Source organism: Hippopotamus amphibius, chromosome 2 (assembly GCF_030028045.1).
Source record: "Hippopotamus amphibius kiboko isolate mHipAmp2 chromosome 2, mHipAmp2.hap2, whole genome shotgun sequence".
Taxonomy (NCBI): Eukaryota; Metazoa; Chordata; class Mammalia; order Artiodactyla; family Hippopotamidae; genus Hippopotamus; species Hippopotamus amphibius.
The window spans coordinates 89,816,525-89,839,199 of NC_080187.1; the positions used below are offsets into that span (position 1 = coordinate 89,816,525).

The following is a 22,675-nucleotide window of genomic DNA, read 5'->3' on the forward strand; positions in this document are numbered from 1 at the left end:
AGTTAAATGTCTTTTTACCCTGAGTTATTTATAGGAAAACTATGAAATTATTAATTTCATTAGAAAGTTTGGACTAATACTTAAAAAATGTCTTTGCTAAGATTTACTTTTTGATTATGGCTACAGAGACCAATTCTAACATTGAAGAAATGATGTGGATATTTAGGCTACAGAAGCTGTGATATGGAAGACTAGCTGTGATATGGAAGACTAGCTTTGGGGCACAGAGTATTCTGAAGGTTTCTCCTTGTCAGTGATTTCCAGCCTTTTTGGAGTATGACACTTGTTTTTTTGTTGTTCTTGTTTGATATTTCCAGATTCCTGGTTCATTCACCTTTCTCAGAGGAAAGTGGTGACTTACATATATATTGTCTAGATTCGTGATGTATATGTACACAAAATTAAACCAGGTTTTTCTAAGTTTTTCTTTGGAAATGTTATGACATCTCTTGAAATAATTGGAGAGATGCTGATTTAACATGGAATCAATGTTGGAAATTACTATTCATTGCTGATTAGAGTAATTCAGTCCTTTTTCATTTTTACTCTTGAAAAATACAGTCTTCATTGTATAAAATTGTGGTTTTATATTTCTGTGTTTCCAAGTTTTATTGTTCACATTTTGAAAAGAATTTGCAACAACTCCTGAAGGCAAAACATCCTGACTAATAGATGATTCAAAGGTAAAAATAAAGATCAAATGAAAATATTAGAGAACTGGATATACCAAGAATCTTGGGTTGCTAAAATTGCGTATATAATTTAATTGCCATTTCCCAGGACAAAGCTAAAAAAGAACCAGATAATTATATATTGCTCAACGTGAGACATCATTCAATGAACCATATTTTCCCTTGGCAGTGGGAATGTTATGGGAGCTCATGGTTATTTTTATAGAAAGTTCATAATCATTTATTAATAAAAGTTTGTTGAACATTTAAAATAAGTAAAAATACAATGAGTAAGTAAGGTGGAGGTTCTCACTATCTAGAGGGAAAGATAGAACATGTATAGTATTTTATAATTAAATAGGAAAACAAGGTGAGTGGTATAGAAGAAGAAACAGGAAGAAATTACTAACTTTGACTAGAGGAAAACTTCACACTGGAAGTAACATGTAAGATGGGTCTTGAAAAATGAGTAGGAGTTTTCTGCAGAGATGGAGGAAGTTATTTCAGGTAATGGGAACAGTGTTTACCAGAGTGTAGAGCAGTTCTCAGATGGGAGTGATTTTACATTTTCCCTCTCCAGGGGACGTTGGACAATGTCTAGAGACACTTTTGATTGTCGCAGCTTGTGGGTGGTGGGGGGCAATGCTACTGGCACGTAATGGGTAGAGTCCAGTGATGCTGCTAAACATCCTCAGTGTAAAGGGTAGCCCCTCACAACAAAGAATTGTGGGGTTTAGAATGTGTTCAGTGCTGAGGTTGAGAAACACTGATAGAGTCACATACATACCTGTATTATCAGAGCAATAGAATATGCGAGGCTATTGGCAAGAGAGGAAACTTTGGAACCAGATTATATAGGATTTATTAAGGTAAGATTTTGTTGTTGTTGTTTGAGGGTTTTTTTTTTTTTGTATCAAGTTGAAGTTGTATCAACTTTATCTTTTAATCATGCTATTAAATACATTTTAATAATCATTTATTTTTATTTCTTCACATTTTAAAGATTGTAGTCAAAAACACACTGCATAAAATGAAGGTAAAGGTTTTCATGACATTTTGATGGATAAGGCCCTCAATTATAATTGTAAAATACATGAATTGTTCTTCAAAGGATTGTTTATTTCATCTTTCTAAGAACGAAACACACTAAGAATACACACTAATTTAGTGGTGGCTTTTCTGCCAAAGCGTACAGGAGGTAATGTACCCCATGTATTTTCTTTTTCTGATGCTGTGTCTTAAAACAAGAGCATGCTTTATAGAACCTAAAGAAACAGGTAGTCAGTGTGTACTTCAGAGGGTCTCTTTCAAATACCTGATGTAAGCAGAGGGTGTTAGATGGAACACCACCATCCTGGGACCTGCCCAAAGAACCGCTCTTCTGTATTTGTACAACCAATAAATCAAGTTCATGGCCAAAGTGTTGAGGTATGCTGTTTTTAAGCAGCAACATCAGCACCTATGACGCTTTCTTACGTTTATATTTTTTAGATTGATGGAAAGTTGAGAATTTTGATAACCGAGCTCTTGGTAACTCTGTTTTGACTTTGGTCATCAGAAAGATGCTGATTTGTGTAATTTATGCCTCAAAGAGCAGAAATGTCTGTGTTTCCTCAGCTTTATTTAATTACTTAATGTAAAAGATGAAAACATAACCCCTCTGTTGATGGTTTCTAATTTGAGACTGAAATGAAGATGATTCATCTATCGGCTTGCTATCAGGAAAGGGAAATGACTGCTGTCTCCCAAGAATGCCTAGGTTAAATTATGCCTTGGTGTGGGGGAAGGGGAGTGGAGAAAGAAAATATGTCTCAACCCCACGAACAGGAATTATCTAGAAATTGAATGGAACTCTTCCCCGTTGATGTTATCTGTGAAAATGAAAAAAGATTTTTCTCACCCCTGAAATGGTTTTGCTTTTATGATAGAGCATTGTAGCTGCCGAACAGGAAAGTGTCTGTTTCTTGAGACTTCAATGTACACGATCTAGGAGAAGTTATGAGAGAAGGAGTTGAGTCTCATGTTTTTACATTTACCATAAAGTTTATTTACTGTAGGAATTTCAAATACTTTATTTTTGGTACAATAACAGCTTTTAAGTGTTTGTTCCTTTAACTAAAAGTTTGTAAATATAGAGCCTTTGAAGGGACTAAAATTCTTGTTTTATCCTGGGCAAGAAGGCAGTGTTCAAGCTTTTTATACAGTGCTGGATTAAAATGCAACACCATCTTGCTATTGGGTATGCATGTGTGTCTAAAACAGCAAATGGTGATAATTGTATGGTGTTTTTGTGACAAAGTTAAATGGTCTTTGGAGAAGAGGGAAAAAATGTGAAATTTACTGGGCATAATCTAAATCAGTTTTTTAACCCAAGAATTTAGAACAATAGAGGTTGATTTGCACTTGAAGTATAGCAACAGCAACAACAAGAACAATTACTTTTAGGAAGCCCTTGTGTGCTATGGACTTTGTCTCATTTAAGCAGTTCATCAGCTTTTTGAGGTGGGTTTTATCCCCATTTTGTCCAGTGACAAAATTGGGGCTTAGAGAGGTTATATAACTTAATCTGGACCACACAATTATTCATTGGTAGATTTAGGGGAGGAATCTAGGTCTGTCTGACCCTGAAGCCAATGCTTTTTTCTACTTCTAATTTACACTGTTTCTAAATCCTTAGTTCTGTAATATAAAGGAACAAAGAAGTTGAAAAAACAGTTAATAGCATTCCTAAAGAGAAATGAATTTAAACTAAATCTTTTGTAAATTCAAATTCATTAAGATTTGCCATTTCCCTCAAATTCTTCCCCTAAATTTTAATCAGAGGATCTTTTTAATATAAACCAGAACTTTCATTCTGCTTTTACTTATAATTATGCTAGGTTTTAAAGTAAATGAACTGGGTAAAACTAATAGTGAGATGGAGAGACAGCATGGCAAAGTAACATTAGTCTTCATATGCCCATTTCCATATATTTATACTTGTCTAGAAGGTTTTATTTTTATTTTTGTCTAAGCAGACTGTGAGCAGTGAATCAGTTTTATCTTCTGGAAATGTGGGACTGATAGAAAAAACAGTGCAAACATTCTAACATGTCATTTGTCTAGATTTTCAGTTTCTAAAATTTGTGGTGGCATTTGAAATATATAAAGTTCTTTAATTTTGATACCTTTGCCTCTTTGATGTAGAAAATTTCAGCTTACTTTGATAAGTATATTACGTTTTGTCAAGTTACATTCTTTAAATTTTTTTCCCTTGGAAATTTCGTTAAGAAAGCACAGAAGTGTTGAGATTTAAATAAAGGAAAGACATTCTGCAAATACACATCAACACACATGCCTAGACTAGTGGTGTATATGTTGCACTCCGCTCGCCATTTGTTCTTAAGAAGTGTAAAAAGGAATTGTAGAATTCATTTGTTTGGAGGTTTGTTTGCAGTTCATTTACTACTTTTGGGATGAAGTCCATGCCATGTTCATCGTTGAATACCTGGTCCCTAATGTGACACTTTACTCGAACTCAATAAATGATTGCTTAATTAATGCGTACGTGAATGTTCTTGAATATTCAGAACTTTTGTGCATTAATAATTTCTCTTTCCTTGCTAGAGAACTCATTTTTAACATAAATAAATGAGCCAAATAACTGAAGTTACTTTGAGAACACCTCATGTTTCTCTTAGGAGCCATATTGAAAAAGATGTGTCACTCATCATTCATTATCTTCGTAGCAGTTAACATGTGTGGAATTCTTACCATGTGCCACATATGGTTACCTGTTTCATCATTATAACAATACTGGAAAGCAGAGGATAATATTTTCCTCATTTTGCAACTGGGAAAAGGGAGGCACAGAGAGGTTAAGTGGGGGAGTTAGTATTTGAATGCAGGCACATGGACTCCAGAGCCCAGGTCTTAATGATAGAGCTCTGTTTTTTGTTTCACTGTCCTCCTGAACAGTATAATGAACATAATTTAAGGATTTCCTGGTGATCATGAGGCCTTCGTTTTGATGATCTGATCTCGATGCTGGCAACATTGCAGTGTTGTCTTGTTTGGAGACAGACACAATCCAGATTTGTATTCTGGCACTGATGTTTATAATAAGTAAATATCAGATCTTAAGCAAGAGTTTATTTCTTAAAATGAAAAAATATATATGTGTTTATCTTGACTGAGACCCCTTTTTTTCCTCCTTCAGTTGTAAAATGGGAACTAAACAACCTGGATTTAAAAACCCTAAGGCATAAACCCAATGCTTACCGAGCACTCAATAAATATCAGTTCTCTGCTTACTGTTTCCTCCTCCTATTGAGATTTAATGTTCTAAGGCAGCAGCTCTCAGTTTGGTCTCATGACCCCATTACGTTGTTAAAAATTACTAAGGACCTCAAAGAGCTTTTTGTTTTTGTGGTTTTATCCATTAATATTTATCAGTTTAGAAATTAAAATTGAGAACTGTTGTACATATTTACTTATAAATACATTAAAAAATAACAGTAGTAAGCCCATTTCCTTGAAAAATTAGTGAGAAGAGTGGCATTGTTTTATATTTTTGCACATCTCTTTAATGTGTCTCAGTAGAAGACGACAGATTCTCATGTCTGCTTCTGCATCTGATCTGTTTAAAATTGTTTTAGTTGATGTATATGAGAAAATCTGGCCTCACGCAAGTATATAGCTGGAAAAGGGAAGGGGTATATATAGCCTTTTGAGATAATTGTGGATAACCTCATTTGATAAGGCACCAGAACTCTTGGTAGTTTCTTAAAGGTTAGTTACAGTGTGGAATCTGAAACCAAAACTGTACATTTTGTACTCTCTTACAGTAAAATCTGTCTTGTGCTTGAATTTTTATTTTTATTACCCATGCATAATTTTATATTACATTGGTCATCTGGAAAATTTGAAAAATATAAAAATTACATTTCATATTTTACTATATAGTATCAGAAGATTACACTTGCTAATATTGCTTCTGATCTTATCAATAGAGTCTTTAAATTATGGAAAAGTGTCACGCTCAGGATAGAAGATGCAAGTTTTTCAAATTTTCATTTTTACTTGAAAGTTCAAGTTTTACTACTGGCATCAATTACTGTCAGTTGTTTTCCTTGAAGTGACAGGCATACTTTATTTTTGAGAAATTGTCTGCCTTATACTCGAGTCTATATAATCATTTTTGGGTTTTAAGTCACTTTTTCCAGTAATATGCTATCCATGAGAAAAATAGTGTAGTTTAGCTTGCAACTCAAACAATAGTGCTTTTCTTCTGGCAACTGTATTTTTTAATACAGCGGAAGTACTTTATATTTACTTACCATTTTTTAACAGAATATTAAAAAGATGAATATGCAAGAGTAAATATTGAATAAAATCAAAAATTTTTACTATTTCATCAAGAACATTTTTATGTGATTCAAAGGTAGGGAAATAGACTTGGTCTTCCTGACAGGAGCTGGAAATAATTTGTTGCCTTTTTTTTGCACAGCCTACCACAGACACCTCTGTAATTACTGTCCCATCACCTAGAGCCCAATTTCTTGGACATTTCAGGTGCTGAATAAGTATTTGAATGAACAAAAGGAGGATTTCATAGAAAATGTAAAATTATGCTTGTTTCATCTGAACCTCCCCCGCCCTGCCCTTATAACTTGCTGCTCCATTTTGTGTCTTGTTTAGTTCAGGAGCTGTGAGCTACTTTATGTCCAAAATAGTCTTGTCACATTAAGCTAATCCGCTTTGAACATGCAACTCAATTTCTTTAATTAGCTTTAAAAATAAAGATCATTAAATCAGAGTGCCACCATCAATTACTGCTCAAGGGTTTGCCTGTTCAATAATGCATCAGAGTTGTGTTCTACTCAGTATTTCACTGAAAGATTTATGGAAAAGGAGGCCTCTCTTGGTTCCAAACTTGAAATGGAGCTCTATTAGGTATACATTTTTTTTTCTGTTATTGCTGGGATTTTAGGTGCCGTATTTCATTGAATACTCTCAGCATCCTCTCCCTCTTTGCATTTCATATTTGGGATCAGTTCCAGAGAGTTTTTTACAGCATTTTTGTAGATTCACAGTAAAATAAGCACTTTTTTTGCTCTGCAAGAAGAAAAGACAAGGTGCAGATTAAAACAACAAAAACCCAGTCTGCATTTCTGTGAGGTGCACCTGTTATGGCAAATTCCCCAGAGAGTACCTTGCTTCTTATTTTTCATTATGTTGAGGAATAACAAACAAACAAAAAATTGGGAAATTGAACTAGCAACATATTTTTTTTTAAATTTGTTTAGAATCTACTAAAACTAGGGTTGCAAAAGCAGTGGTCGTTTTTCTTGCTTAATTCAAGATAATGTATATTTTAGCTTTTAAATGATAGAAATATAATCTTCAAATGTACATAACCATTTGGGTTGTTTTATTCTCATTGCTATACTCTGAATTCAGAATAAGTCAAAATAACAGGACCATAAATTAGTTTTGGATAATCTATATAGAAATACTTTGGGAAATTCAGTTTGAGCCTAAGCAGTCATTTTTGTAGACAATTATACAAGTACTTCTGGAAAGATTGATGTTAGCCATTAAAATAGAGCTAATAATGTTAACTTCCTTTTCAGTTAACAAGCCGGAAGGGATAGATAAAACCTAAGAAGTTAATATTTCAGTATTTTATAGCAGTTTTTGTTAAGTGAATCTACATACTTGAAAATTTTCTCTTGGGTTAAGCTTAAGTATAAGATAATGTAATGATTATTTTTTTCTTCTAATTTGGTGTGCAATTAAATGATACAAGTTTTAAAAATTTATAATCTTTAAGGAAGAAAAATCTAGATGTGCTACAGAGGTTAAAACACATTTGCTGAGGATTCATCTTGACGTGAACACTTGTTAAAAGATTTATTCTGGGAGTGGGAATTAACCAGTTGAATCTATATCATGTCTGTAGAGGGTAATCTATCACAGTAATAGACTAAGCTTCATCTCCAGATGTCCATTTCTTTATTTTTCTTCATTTAAGGTGAATGCTTGGTAATTGAACTTTAAATTCAGTTTCTGTCAGAGAAGATTAAGCTTAATACCTAGAGGCTATTCCTACCACCTCTTTCTTTAAGAGAAGTGTATGTTTATATCATTCATTGGAGTATCCCAGGTTTTCTGCTCTGACTGTATCACTTATTTTGTAAACTTTAAAAAATATTGAGAAAAAACATACAATCAAGGGAAGATTATATGTATGGCTCAAGGATTTTTTCACAAATTGAATGTACACATATAACCCTTCCCATAAAACAAGGTATAGAAAGTTACCATCACTCCATAATAATCTGTGTCACCTCAGTCAGTCCTAACTACCCCAAAAGAATCACTATTTTTTCCAGCCTATTTGAATTATAGTTGACATATGATATCGTGTAAGTTTAAGATGTACAATGTGATATTTGAAATATTTGGTACGCGTATACATTGTGAAATGATTACCACACTAAGGCTACATCTGTCCCCTCACATAATTAGCCCTTTATGTCAGTGTGTGTGGTGAAGACTTTTAACATCTACTTGTTTAGCAGCTTTCAAGTGTATAATACAGTATTGTTGACTATAGTCACCATGCGGTATATTCAGTCTCCGGAAATTATTTATCTTATAACTGGAAGTTTGTATTCTTTAACCAGCATCTCCCCATTTCCCCCACTCCCCAGCCCCTGGCAACCACCAATCTACTCTTTGTTTCTATGAGTTTGGCTTTTTAGATTCTACATACAAGTCAGATCATACACTATTTTGACTTTCATCCCATAGATAAGTATTTGAATTTTATGTAATGCAATCTGAGTATATATGCTTTTGTACCTGGCTTCTTTGTCTTCGCTTTGTGTCTGTGAGAGGCATTTGTGGTGTTGTATGTAGCTGTCATTCTGTTAATTTTTCGTTGCATGAATATACTAGAATATATTTTTCCTTTCTTTTGTTGACTGTAATTTTGTTTTCCAGTTTTGGGCTGTATTATAAATAAAATTTCCACGCATGTTCTAATGTGTCTTTTGATGTTCACAAGTGTGCATTTCTTTTGGATATTTACTTAAGAGTAAAATTTCTGGCCCTTAAAGTATATATTCAGCATTTGTAGATTCTGCCCAGCTGTTTCCCAAAGCAGTTGTAGGTTTGTGTTCTCACAATAATGTATGAAAATTCATGTTTTCCACATCATTACTTATATTTGGTACTGCCGGCTTTAATGTTCATTTTTTTCCTCCCAACTTTGGCCACTCTAGGTAGGGATACTTGTAGTATCACATTACTTTAATTTGCATTTTCCTGATGACTGCTGATGTTGAGTACCTTTTTATATTCTTGTTGGTCATTTGGATATCCTTTGTGGAGTTTCTATTTATGTTTTTTGCCCACTTTTCTATTGTTTTGTCAGTCCTTTTCTATTGATCGACAAGGGTTCTTTATGTATTCTGAGTACAACTTTCTTGTTGGACATGTGTATTGTAGCTGTCTTTTGCTGCTTTCTGTTTTGCCTTTTGACTCCCATAATTGTATCTTTTGATGACCAGAAATTTAAAAAAAAATTATAATAAAGTCCAATTTCTGAAACATTGCTGGAGGTTTATCTACTTTATTAATCTTTTTTCTTCCAAAAGACTAACTTTTGGCTTTCTAAAATTTGTTTATTGTATTTTTAAAAAAGTTTCCTCAATTCTGATCTAACTGATGTTATTTTCTTCCTTTTCTGGATTTGGTATACTGTTTATTTTAGCTTTTTGATATGGATGCTCAGCTCATTGATTTTTAATCTTTCATTTTTTTCTAATATATCTGTTTAAATCTGTGAGTTTCTAAGCTTTGCTTTCACTGCATCTCACAATTTTGGTATGTTTTATCTTCATCATCATTTAATTCAAAATGTTTAATTTTTACTATAATTTCTTTGACCCATGGTTTATTTAGAAATGTATTGCTTAGTTGACTGCATATTTTGGTCTTCTCGTTACCTTTCTGTTATTGATTTCTAGCTTAATTTACTATAATCAGAGGTCATCTATTCTTTGAGGTTTGTTGACACTTGCTTTGTGAACTACCTTTAGTGTATTTAGATAAGTATTTCCTTTGTATTTGGAAAGAATTCAGCATTCAGCAGTGGTTGAGTGCAGTGTTCTATTTGTCAATTAGTTCAACTTTATTTAGCATGTTCCTCAGATCTTCTGTATCCTTATTGATTTTTTTTCCATTCTATCAATTACTGAGAGAGATGTGTTACAAACTCTAATTATGATTGTGGATTTGCCTATTTCTCATTTGGATTCTGAGTCCTTTTGCCCTACCTGTTTTGAGATTGTCTTCTGAGATTATTGATTGTTTTTTCTTTTTGTTGAATTGACCCTTTATCTCTATGAATTGTCCCTTTTTATCTCCAGTAATGCTTCTTAAAATCTGCTTGTCTAATATTAGTTTAGCTGTACCAGACTTTTGGTTAATGTAAGTGTGGTGTATCTTTTTTCCATCTTTCTCCTTTTATCTTTTCAGTATCTCTTTTTCAATTTTTAATTTATATCTTTGGCATTTGGATTTTACTGTGTTATCCAATTTGACAGTTTTAGTCCTTTACTTTGAGTATTTAACCCCTTCATATTTAATGTAATTATTGATAAATTGAAACTTGGCATTTTTGTTTTCTTATTTATTCATTTTTGCTTTTTTTGTATTAGTTAACTTTTTAATATAATCTTCTTCCTCTATTAGCATGTTATTTATACTTGAATTTATTATTCTTTTATTGGTTACCCTAAAGATTACAGTCAGTATCCTTAACTGATTTGAATTAACTTAAAAAATTATTTTGAATTAGTTATAGATTCACAGGAAGTTTTCAATATAGTATATGTATAGTCCTATGTATACTTCACCAAGTTTCCTCCAATGGTTACACCTTAATTATAGTAAAATATCATACCACAAAACTGATATTGGTACAATGTGTGTTAATTTTTTTAATTTGTGTCATTTTTTTCCACTTGTATACATTTGTGTAACCACCACCACAATCTACGTACTGATTTATCCATCAGCATAAAGACCTCCCTTAGGCCCCCGCTTTGTATTCATATCCAGCCTGCTACTCTACACCATCCCTAACTCTGGCAACCTTCACCATCTCTATAATGTAATCAATTCAAGACTAATATAAAAATATAATCATAATGTATGTGATTGTTTGAGATTGTCTTTTTTCACTCAGCATAATCCCTCCAAGTTGTTGTGTATCTTAATATTTTGTTCATTCTTGTTGTTGATTACTATTCTGGTATGGTGTACTTATTGGGGGACATTGTTTCCAGTTTTTTTCTCATAGATGAAGCTGCTATGAGCATTGTGTACATGTTTTTGTATGAACATACGTTTTCATTTCTCTATAATAGGTGCCCAGGAGTGCAGTTGCTGGGTCATATGGCAAATATTTATTCAGGTTTTTTTTGTTTTTTGTTTGTTTGTTTGTTTCAGAAAAAGCCAAACTGTTTTCCAGAGGAGCTCTGCTGTTCTACATTCCTGCCAGCAGCATATGAGCATTCCGTTTTCTCCACGTCCTCATCAGCGTGTGCTGTTGCCACTGTTTTTTTATTTAGTTATTCTGTTAGGTATATAGTGAAATCTCTTTGTGCTTTTAATTTGCATTTCTCTAATGGATAAGATGCTGAACACCTTTATGTTCTCATTTGCCATCCATGTGTCCTCTTTGGTGAAATGTCTCTTTGTGTCTTTTGTTCATTTTTTAATTGGATTTTCTAAACTATTGTTTTTAATTTTCTTTATATATTCTAGATATGAGTCCTTTGCCAGATATGTATATCCTTAACTTCTTTGATTCTACTTTAGTTAGTACTTTCACTACTTCCTGGAAAATGCAAGGAACTTAATACATTTCTACCCCATTTACCCTACTCCTATATTTTATGTAATTATTCACATAATTTAATTATACATGAATCTAAAACTTCACAAATTTAAGATTATGTGTTATAAGCAATTTCTATTGATTTACTCACATTTTTAAACCCTTTTTTGTGCCCTTCAGTTTTTTCTCTGCATTAGGGAAATTCTATCAGGGATCATTTTTTTTCTGCCTAAGAATTTATTTTGGTATTTCTTTTGTACAAAACTGAGACAGTGCTTTGTGTGTGAGTATGTATGTGGGGGAGTTGTTCTGAAAATGTTAGGTTGTCAGTTTTTTTTAAATTTTTAAATTCTTTTCTGTCTTTCATTGATTCTCTTGAGAAGTCAGATACCAGCTTTATTCTTCTTTGAAGATAAGGTCCCCTCTTGCTCTGGTGATTTTAAGATCTTCATTCCGTCTTGGCTTTCATCTGCTTTACTATGATGTTCTATGGTAGACAGCCTGGAGGATGGACACCGATAATCCCTACTTTCTGGTATTTGTGTTCTTGTGTGATACCTTCTTGAGTATGGGCTGGGCTTACTGATTTACCTCTAATGAATAGAATATGGCAGAAGTGATGGTTTCTTTTGATCTTTTAAAGTTTTTTTTTTAAACAGCATTTTATGAAAATTTTCTAATTGATCTCAGTGAATCGGTTATGCTGATACAGTTATTTCCACACGGTGAGCTTAATTGTATATAGAACTAAAGAGAATTTTTGTTTTCTTGGGATGCTGTTATAGAAGAGGCAGCTCTCTTAGTACAGCACCAAATAAGTTGCTTGCTAGGTAAGAAGATGCTGTCCTTTTCTCCTGTAATGCATATTGACTGATGCCCAGAGCACTAAACTTGTTTACTCAGATATTTTCTTGTCTCTTTGCTTCTGTAAGTGTATATTTATCAAAAAGTCATTTTAGAGCTATTTATGCCAGTCATAATTATTTTTATATTTTGTGTGGCTTTATTATGTAGTATAAAATTTATGGCAAAAGATATTTATCTGTGAAAACTTATTTCAGTTTATTTGAAAGACTAGATATTTGAATTGATAAAACAGTTGTTGGTGAGTTGGTTGTGTTAGATGAAACCATGAAACATTGAAGAAAGATCTCGTAAAAATCTAGAAGATGTCCTTCTTGGAATTATTTCTCAAGTGTCTAAATTCTTGCTTCACCTTTTAAAGAAGCTAAATTTTTGAAAAAAAAAAAAAATTCCATATTACGTGAGTGTGCTTTATATAAGAAAGAAAGTGGGGACCTCCCATATGTCAAGATATTTGTGAATGACTATACATGTGTTTTTAAGTTAACATAATGTGCTTAACTTGTATATTTGTCCTTTGTTATGATTTTTGCTTTATCTGATCTTTTAGAGTAAGTGAACCTGTTGCTGGTTCTGACTGCACCTTATAAGAGTGCTCTCCTGCCCTTCTAAATACTGAGATGGTGTTTCATATTACCCATCCACAAAGAATTTGACAACTTTTTAATTGAATATCTTACATAATTTTTATTTAATTTATGTTTTAGGAGTTAGCACTAATTAAAATCTATAAGTTAATACATGTTTATTTACTCAGAACATAAGAGACCTCTTTAGACTGAAATAGCCAGGAGCTAAGCAGAAAACAGATAATTATTTGGTGACTCTTGCTCATTTACTAGCAACTTCCATAAATTATACAGATTGTTTATCTGTACGTAAAAATTACCAGATAGTTGTGTTTTCTTCTGTTTATTTTATATTCTATAAACCAAGATGGGAGTCAAGTTCTTTTTATTAAACATTCAATCTCTGTCTGCTGTGAACAGACCTATCATGGCAAAGAAGATTCGTTCCTATTCTTGAAGGAGATTATAGTTCAGAAAGTTATTTAAACAAAGCTATGGCAGAATCACAGGTGCCTTTGTGCTTTTTCCTATGGGTTTACATTTTCAAATTTAAATAACAATCCTTTTGTATGATGGTATAATTAAATTACAATTTTTACTTATGTGATCTCTTTGCTTTTACGTTTATGTAGACTTCAATGGCTGGGAGGAGATAGGAGGAGTCATTGTCATTGGTTAAACCTTTAACAAATTTGGAGAAGACAGTTGATACTCAGTATCATATAGCTTTATATGCATATATAACTTTACTCTTGGGATGCCTTCATACTATGTCTTGTGTAGTATCAGAGTTTCTGCTTCACCAGTTAACTCCACATAGCCTCTTTGTTCTTATAATGTGATCCTGGCTCACTGTAGCAAAACTCCAAATATTTTTTTCCCTATGCAAACATACCATAGGTATTAGGTCCTGGTGTGTGGGATCCTCAGCCTGTCACAGATTTCATGATGCCATCTGCTTCAACCTGAATAGTGTATTTTCTGCTGCCAGACTTTATTGAAGTTGCTGTGCTCACGTTTAAAAAAAAATCAGGTTTGGCATAAGAAGCCTACTTTTGAAAAAATAATAATTGATCATGCCTGCTGTACATTTTAAAATAAGCATTTGAAAGGATTCCCAAAAGCCTCTTCCTCAAACACATTGATATCTTTTTCATCTGTGGTTGTAGATAGCCAATATAATGGTCAATTGTTGGTAACTTTGTTGGCTTATTGAGTTTCCTGTTTTACTTTTCAGGACAGGTTAACAAACTCTTAGGCATGGATTGGTGACATATTATGAAATATTTTGATTGCTTCCGTCAGTGGATGCCATTTACTAATGTCTCATTTCCAGAAATGATATCTAAATGAGTGTTTGCTATGTGTATAATACAAAGATGACAGTAGCACCATGATGAAAAAAATCTAGGTCGTAATCTACTTACTCGGTGTGTGGCTTTGTATAATTTTGTCATCTGTGAAATGGAAATAGTGATTCTTGGAGGGTCTTTGGGCAAATTAGATCAGAGTGGGTCCTTAACAAATGGATAAACATTTATTCTGCAAATGTATACTGAATGCCAACTCCATGTAAGACACTCTCCTAGAGGATCAGGGTATAATAGAGAATAAAATAGTCAAATTCCTCCACTGGAGAATTCTACATTCTAGTCTGTCTCAACAGATTCAGTTGGAAACTCCGTGACAACAGGATAGATGCCAGGCAAAAATAAGCACCATGAAGAAACCAGGGCAGGGTCAGCTCATGGGCGGCAGTCTTAAGGTTGTCAGCAAGGCCTTCTGTGAGGTGTTGTTGAGTGCACTTGGATGAAGTAAAAATGTAAGCACGTAGATACTTGGGGAAAGATGTACTTGGCTGCTAGAGAGAGCAGCTTGGTAGTTTGAGGAACAGTAAAGTGGTTAGTATAGCTGGAGCTGTATGAGTGAAAGACAGAGTGCTAGGCGATGAGCTTGGAGATTGATCCAAAAATGTCATTGATATAACCTTTCTTATGATTAATTGTAAATTAAAAGTTACCTTCCAGACACCCTGTAGAAATACAAAATTAGGATTGACTATTTGCACTGTTTTAATGATTGTTTAGCTTTAATGAAATATTTATTATTTACATTTATTATTTAATATTGCTATATTAATGTCAATAGTATTTGTCTAAGATATTCTATAAAAATATTTAATGTAATTTAATAATAAATGTTATTATTTATTTGATTATTTAGCTCTGTATAACAGGCACATACAAGTATTATAGAATATTTTGTTGTTGTTCACTAATAACATTGTACCTGGAGTTAACCATTCTGTGAGGTTCGAGGGCACAGCCCTCCAGACTGGCAACTCTATCCCAGACTTGTGACACCAGCAGCAAGAAGTTAAGTTCCAAATACAAAGTTGGAAGAAAGAGTCCCCATAAGACCACCTTTACTTCTGATGCCAACTGCACATTCAGGTGGTTCCCCAGACCATCCTCAGATTCAATAATTCATTAGAAGGACCTGTAGAACCTACTGCAAGCTGTTACACTCATGGTTATGGTCTGTTATAGGCAAAGGATACAGGTCAAAATTTAGCCTAAGAAAGCGATCGATAGTACAGAGTCTGAGAGGATTCCACATGTGAAGCTTCCACTTTCAAAACAGTTCTCTTTTCAAACTCGATGTGGGACAGTGTGCATGGGTATTGCCAACCCAGGAAGCTCACCTGAGCTTGGTGTTCAGAGTTTTTATTGAAACATCATTTCATAGGTATGATTGATTGCCCACATGAGATGACTTAGTTTAAGAATTTGAGCGGATATCTTGTGGCCTTGGGGCCTACCATGAATAACAGAGACACTTCTATCATCTGGGAAATTCCAAGGGTTTAGAAATTACTTCCTATCAGCTAGGGACAAAGGCCAGGCCTCTCTCTTGGAAAGATCAAAATTTTTAATGCATAAGCTGTTATAAAAATTCAAGTAATGTAGTAAGTAAATGGCACCCTGGAATCCCATCTCCTGGAAACAACTAGTGTTCTGTTGGTTGTTTGGTATATTAATATGCATGTGAACACTTTTTGAGTGTACATTGAATTGTATTGTACTTATTGTTCAACAGCTAGGCTTTTTCACTTAAGAATGTATGTATGGGGCTTCCTAGATGGCACAGTGGTTAAGAATGCGCCTGCCAATGCAGGGGACATGGGTTTGATCCCTGTTCCAGGAGGATCCCACATGCCACGGAGCAACTAAGCCCGTGTGCCACAACTATTGAGCCTGTGCTCTAGAGCCCGCGAGCCAAAACTTTTGAGCCATGTGCCGCAGCTACTGAAGCCCAGGCACCTAGAGCCCGTGCTCGGCAACAAGAGAAGACATGGCAGTGAGGGCCTGCGCATCACAAGGATGAGTAGCCCCGCTTGCTTGCCGCAGGTAGAGAAAGCCCACGTGCAGCAATGAAGACCCAACACAGCCAATAAATAAATGTATATGAAAAAAAAGAATGTATGTATGTGTATGTTTTTGTGTGTGTTTTAATGAGTACCTTGAAGGTGAACGCTAATTATTTTTACATAATTAGTTTTTAAAACTTTTTCCACCTAAAAAATAGTGCTGCATTGAACATCCTTGCACGTACATCTTTGTGTATTTCTCTAATTTTCCTCCTCGAAATGAATTTCTCGAAATAGAGTTGCTGAATAAAAGGGTGTGGACATTTTGAAATTTCATATGTACTTCATTAATATCCCTCTTGGGATGATTTCTGTGAAATAGTTTATGGGTTGTTAATAATTGTTAATAATCTCCATATTACTCTTAGGTAAACATTGCAACTTCGGCAATTTCAAATGTTGAATATGCCCACATTCCACATCTCAGCCCAGCTGTAATTCCTACTCTGTCAAATGAATCATTTTTATCATCCCCAAATAATGGGAATCTGGAAGTTCTTACAGGATTGGGTACTGCACACATCAATGGGAAACCTGCTTGTGAAGAATTTGATCAACTGATCAAAAATATGGCCCAGGTAAGAGCATTTTTTCCTGTTAGTTACAATAGACTATATAGTATCTTAAGAATGTAATCAAGTCCTGGATAATTTGAAGAATACTTATAATTTACATTATATATGTTAAGTATATACATTAAATATATATTAAATGTATTTTAAATATATACTATATTCTTATTTATGAAGACATAACATCTGAAAAAATTGGGATGGCAAATATGTAGATTTTTATTTGGGTTTAGGTGGTTCTGATTTTTTTCTATATGTTATATGAGCATTATATGTTATGTTCCAGAAATATTCTTTAGGATAAAGTGGCTCATTCTAGGTGATGAGTGATAAATGTTACCTTAGAAAAAAATTTTTAAATTTATTTTTTAAAGAAGAGATTAATGCCGTTAATACGATTACTGCAGGTGCAGCGTTTGGCATTTAATCATATTTCTTGCATTATTTTCCTGAACAGGGTCGCCAAATAGAAGTTTTCGAGCTCCTCAAACCTCCATGTGGAGGCCTTGGGTTCAGTGTGGTGGGACTGAGGAGTGAGAACCGGGGGGAGCTGGGGATATTTGTGCAGGAGATCCAGGAGGGCGGCGTGGCCCACAGGTGAGGCCGCCACTGTGCCGTCTCTGTTTCTGACACCACATCCAGAGACTTCAGGAAACAGAAACTAATGCAAACAGATGAAAACCTGAATGCAGCCTGTTATTAACCAGTTTTAAAAAATCATTAACTCATTAACATTGCTATGATGAAAAGAAAGTCCTTTGAAAGGAGAGTCACTTTTAAATACAGTCGTAACGTAATCACTTCTTAGTAGAAGAAGAATTTGACTAGGACATCGCTCTCGTTGTTAAATGGGCTCTGCTTGATTAGATTTTAAAATTAATTTGTAGAAAAGTATACACATGGCCTGTGTTAATTTGAGCTATATTTTGTTAGTATACTCAAAGCAACAAGTAAATATATGAATCTTTGCTTTCATATATAGAAGATAGGAACATCTACAATACAGTGTATAGGCTGAGTGGGTAGCTGAAAAGAGGGTGGCTTTTACCTGGGAAGGGTTGATTAGGGGTAGGTCGACTGGAGCCATAGAGCATACATTTTGCCTTCCAGTTTTATCTTGATATAATCGACATACAACACTGTGTAAGTTTAAGGTTTACAGCATAATGTGACACCATTTCACATAGACATAAAATTAAAGAAATAGAAAAAAACTATTTTTAGAAGTACAACTGCAAGAAAAATCTTATAGTGTGGACATTAGAAAATAGAATTAAAAATAACCTGAAAATGCATGCCACAGAAGCTGTCATTTTCTTGAGAGCTGTCAGTTATATTTTACCCGCTTTTTCATTCTTAGAGATGGAAGATTGAAGGAAACTGATCAGATCCTTGCTATTAACGGACAGGCCCTTGATCAGACAATTACACATCAGCAGGCCATCAGCATCCTGCAGAAAGCCAAAGATACTGTCCAACTGGTTATTGCCAGAGGCTCATTGCCTCAGCTCGTCAGTCCCATAGTTTCCCGTTCTCCATCTGCAGCCAGCACAATTTCAGCTCACTCTAATCCAGTGAGTACATCAGATTTTCAAGAGGAACAGAGCATATTTTTCTAGTTCTTTTAGGTTTTGTACAGGTTCGCCATGCCTGTAGGTTCTTTGTACTTCTTGGGTTTTTGCCTTTTGTTCTTGTATCTCTCCATTGCCTGGAATATATTTTATGTAATTATAATTAAGTTTATGCCGTCCAAAAAAACTTTTACCTTTTTTATGTAGCTTTTTTACTTGACATCTTTCCTTAAAAAAAAAAAAAGGAAAAATTTAGTCCCTTAAAATAATTGACTCTAGGGACTTCTCTGGCAGTCCAGTGGTTAAGACTCCAAACTTCCATTGCTCAGGGCCCGGGTTCGATCCCTGGTCCAGGAACTAAGATCCCACGTGCCATGCTGTGCAGCCAAAAAATAAATTAAAAAACAAGCCAATCTTATTGACCGTATCAGAGCACCAGCTCTTTAAAAAAAAGAAAAAAATGAAAAAAAAGTTGACTATCTGTAAACAAAATCTTGATTTTGCTTTGTAAGTTGTTACAGTTAGCTGTCAGTGACTTTAAGAGGTCATTTAATTTGGAATCTCGTGTAACAGGATTTATGCAGAAGTTCCTAACAGTAACAGCTTTTCCTTGATCATCTTTTTTTTTTTTAAGTTCTACAAAGGACCTTGCAAATCTCTGTGTATCTTTACCTGGTTAAATGCGGTCAGTATAATGATGTATTGATAATTTCAAGAATGGTTATATTAATAGCAGTAACAAGCTGTTGAAAGAGAAGTGTACTAAATAAAAGGGACCCTGTTAAAGCTCAGTTATTATGTCTGTACTCAGTTATTTAATACTAATCACAAAATAATATTCACAGATATCTCAACTGTAATACAAACTTTAGTTTTTCATAAATGTTTTCAAATTTATATGGGGGCTTTGTTTTCAGGTTCACTGGCAGCATGTGGAGACTATTGAATTGGTAAATGATGGGTCTGGTCTGGGATTTGGCATTGTAGGAGGAAAAGCAACTGGTGTGATTGTGAAAACCATCCTGCCTGGAGGAGTAGCTGATCAGGTAGGCTACTCCAGCAGTTCTTTTATGTTTTATCAAATAATACATCTTTTATATTTCTGTTAGAAAGAAAAGACTGTGGCTTTAGATAATGTCAGAATCTTCTATCTTGTTGGGCTCGTATGTAAAATGTTTTCCTTAGACGTGGGAGAGATACATTTCTAAAGGGACCTTGATTTTCAGTTACAGTTATAGACAGTGATTTTAAGACTCTTTAAAATCACAGACTAAAGCCCAGGTTGTGGTTTTGATCATTGTAGATGTAGATAGCCTTTGTTTTATGATTGTAAATCATGTTTATAAGCCTACTTACCTATTTTATAGCCATGAGGTATTATGGGGAAAAGAATACTTCACTGTTGAGGGAGAAGAACAAGATTCATCTTGTCCCTTTAGTGATGGGTCACTGCTGTCATGTTTGTATATGAAGTACAGCCTGTTTTTATCAGAGTAGTTCATTAAAGCATTGCCATTTTTGCTATGTAAAGCTGTTGGAATATATGTGAGAAAATTGTAAAGTTACTAATTATGATTTATAGTTTAACTTGACAAGTTCTAGTGTCTCTTTTGCTTTGGATATAATGTTTTGTGTATAAAGCTCTTTGCTTTTGCATGTGTATTTGAACTTAGAAAGTCACATTCATCAGATATTTTTCATGTTGGTAAATGAAAGGCAGATTAATGGGCAGCCTTATCAATAGAGGTAACCTATCTATTATTGAAAGTAACTCAATAGTATGTGCGTTTTCTTCGTTTTAAACACTAGCCAGTATGATGTAGTATCTGATGAAATTTCTCTAATATACAGGCTTGTGATAAATAAGCTTTACCTTCTGTATAGAGCTACACTGTCTAATACTGTAGGTACTGGCCACGTATCTTTAAATTCAAATTTTAATTCGAATTAAGATTACCACCTCAGTCCCTTCATTAGATAAGCTATTTTTCAAGTGCTCTAGAGCAGTGTGTTGCTTGTAGCTGCCATATTGGGCAATGCAGAACATTTAATCACTGCAGAAAGTTCTAGTGGACGTTGCTTGTTCGGAAGCTTATCAGACTCCTGTTCGCTTCCCTGGTCTATCTGAAGTTAAGTCTCACAGATATTTCATCTGCAGATGAGTTCTTTAGGGATGTTTATAATCAAAATGGCAAGGCAGAAAATTGTGATATTAACTCAGTGCTTTTTTTGTGTTCATACTGTATTTTGAGTAATATATATTTGTGAAGTGAGTTATAATTCATCTTTCCTTAGCATTTTCTATATTTTGTATCCCTCAGAAAATTCACAGAAAGGCTAGTGGTTTCTTGCACTAAGTGGGTAGAAATCAAATTGAAAAGCTCATATTGACTATTGATTTAAAGAATATTTATGAATTTCATTTACTTGTATCACATTGAATGATGTTAGGATGCTTCAAAAGACAGTTAACATTACAACCACATGCTTAAAGTACCATGATTGGTAATTCATATCATGGCTTTTTTTTTTTTTTTAATTGTTCCCCTTCCCTCTCAATGAGAGATTTCTCTGATGAAGTTAATAGTAATAATGACAACAGTCTGACTAATCAGTCCTTTTTTGTTCAGCATGGGCGATTATGCAGTGGAGACCACATTCTGAAGATTGGTGACACGGATCTAGCAGGAATGAGCAGTGAGCAAGTAGCCCAAGTCCTCAGACAGTGTGGAAATAGAGTCAAATTGATGATTGCAAGAGGTGCCATAGAAGAACCAGCAGTGCCCCCCTCTTTGGGCATCACGAGTTCCTCATCCCCATCTTCTACACCAGAGATGCGGGTAAGGAGATAAAAGCAGTTAATGGGAAAGTCATAGACTGTAGCATTTAGATGACAGTGGTGTTTATTTAGAAACTAGACTTATTAATGTTAGTGTATTCGTGCTAAAGAATGAGACAGAATTCAAATGGAGACATGTTTCAGCACTAATAATAGTTTATTAAGTGGGAATAATGTCTAACAGATGAAAGATAGATTGCTTAATTTTAGATTACTATTTTCCATTTTTCTCTAAGCAGCACATTCATGAGGATAAAGTTTCAAAGTATGGATAAATTTTAAAGAATTATTTGCTACTAATACCTAAAATGTTTAATTCTATCTTTTTCTTATTTAGAAGACCTTCTGTAAGATAGGCTGTAGGTTCCACTCATACAGCTTGCTTCTTAGTGTCTTTTTGGGGGCAAGGTGAATGAATAAAGCTTACTAAAACGTTTCAGTATATTGTTTTAAGGTATGTCATATAATTGTTATCAGATTTGTAAAGAGAAGTCTCTATTCTTGACCCAATTATATAATTTTTTTAGACAAAAGTTTTGCTTTCAGGGTTGTAACAGAAGCTTTATTCATAGGCAGAGCATTCCATCTTTGACATGAAAAAAGCTAGAATGTTTCAGAATTATTATAATGTGATGGTTATCTAAAATAGTTTAGGTCTCACACACACACACACACACATAGTGGATTAAATATCAACAAAATAATTTTACGCAGAAATTTCTTAAATATTTAAGAAGAGAATTATGCCCAATTTCTATATGAGCTTCATAGCAAACACAAATTCTGCATTCCTTTCTTATAGATCTAAAAACAGTTCTTTCTATTACAGTTTTTTTCTGAACAGTTCTTATAAATTCTTCTTTTAATATTCTAACCTCCTCCACAAGTCTTTTAAAACTTTATTAGAACACTTGAAATTTCCATGATTCTGTTGTTTTTAGGATTGAGTTTGGTTGCTATTTTTTCCAGGGAGAAAGAAGTAAAGAAAGAAAGCCTGTTTATGAAAGTATCTAAATGGCATTCTTTTGTGGTAAACAAAACATTTTATTCAGCAATATATAAATGAATGCAATACCGAAAACCACTTGATGTAATTGAAAGCTTAGAAAAATATCTATTCTGTGCATATCATCATTTCTGAAGCTTGTGCCCCTTTTAAAACCATTCGATAGTCAAATTGCCACCCTCTAAAATAGCACTTGCATAAGTCTTATTAAAAATAGAAAACACATTTGTTTCAATTGAAGCAGATTTCATCCTGTCAT

General features: G+C 34.0%; 1 protein-coding gene across 5 annotated transcripts in view; it reads left to right on the forward strand.

The window, feature by feature from the left end:
* The window catches only part of MPDZ (multiple PDZ domain crumbs cell polarity complex component), a 154,515-nt gene that overhangs the window by 32,258 nt on the left and 99,582 nt on the right, over positions 1-22,675 (forward strand). For all 5 annotated transcript variants that reach the window (XM_057721662.1, XM_057721664.1, XM_057721661.1 and 2 more), the window contains exons 4-8: positions 16,797-17,006; positions 17,458-17,597; positions 18,361-18,574; positions 19,489-19,617; positions 21,202-21,411. In XM_057721662.1, the coding sequence (XP_057577645.1) occupies positions 16,797-17,006; positions 17,458-17,597; positions 18,361-18,574; positions 19,489-19,617; positions 21,202-21,411 (903 nt within the window). The remainder of the gene's footprint in view (positions 1-16,796; positions 17,007-17,457; positions 17,598-18,360; positions 18,575-19,488; positions 19,618-21,201; positions 21,412-22,675) is intronic.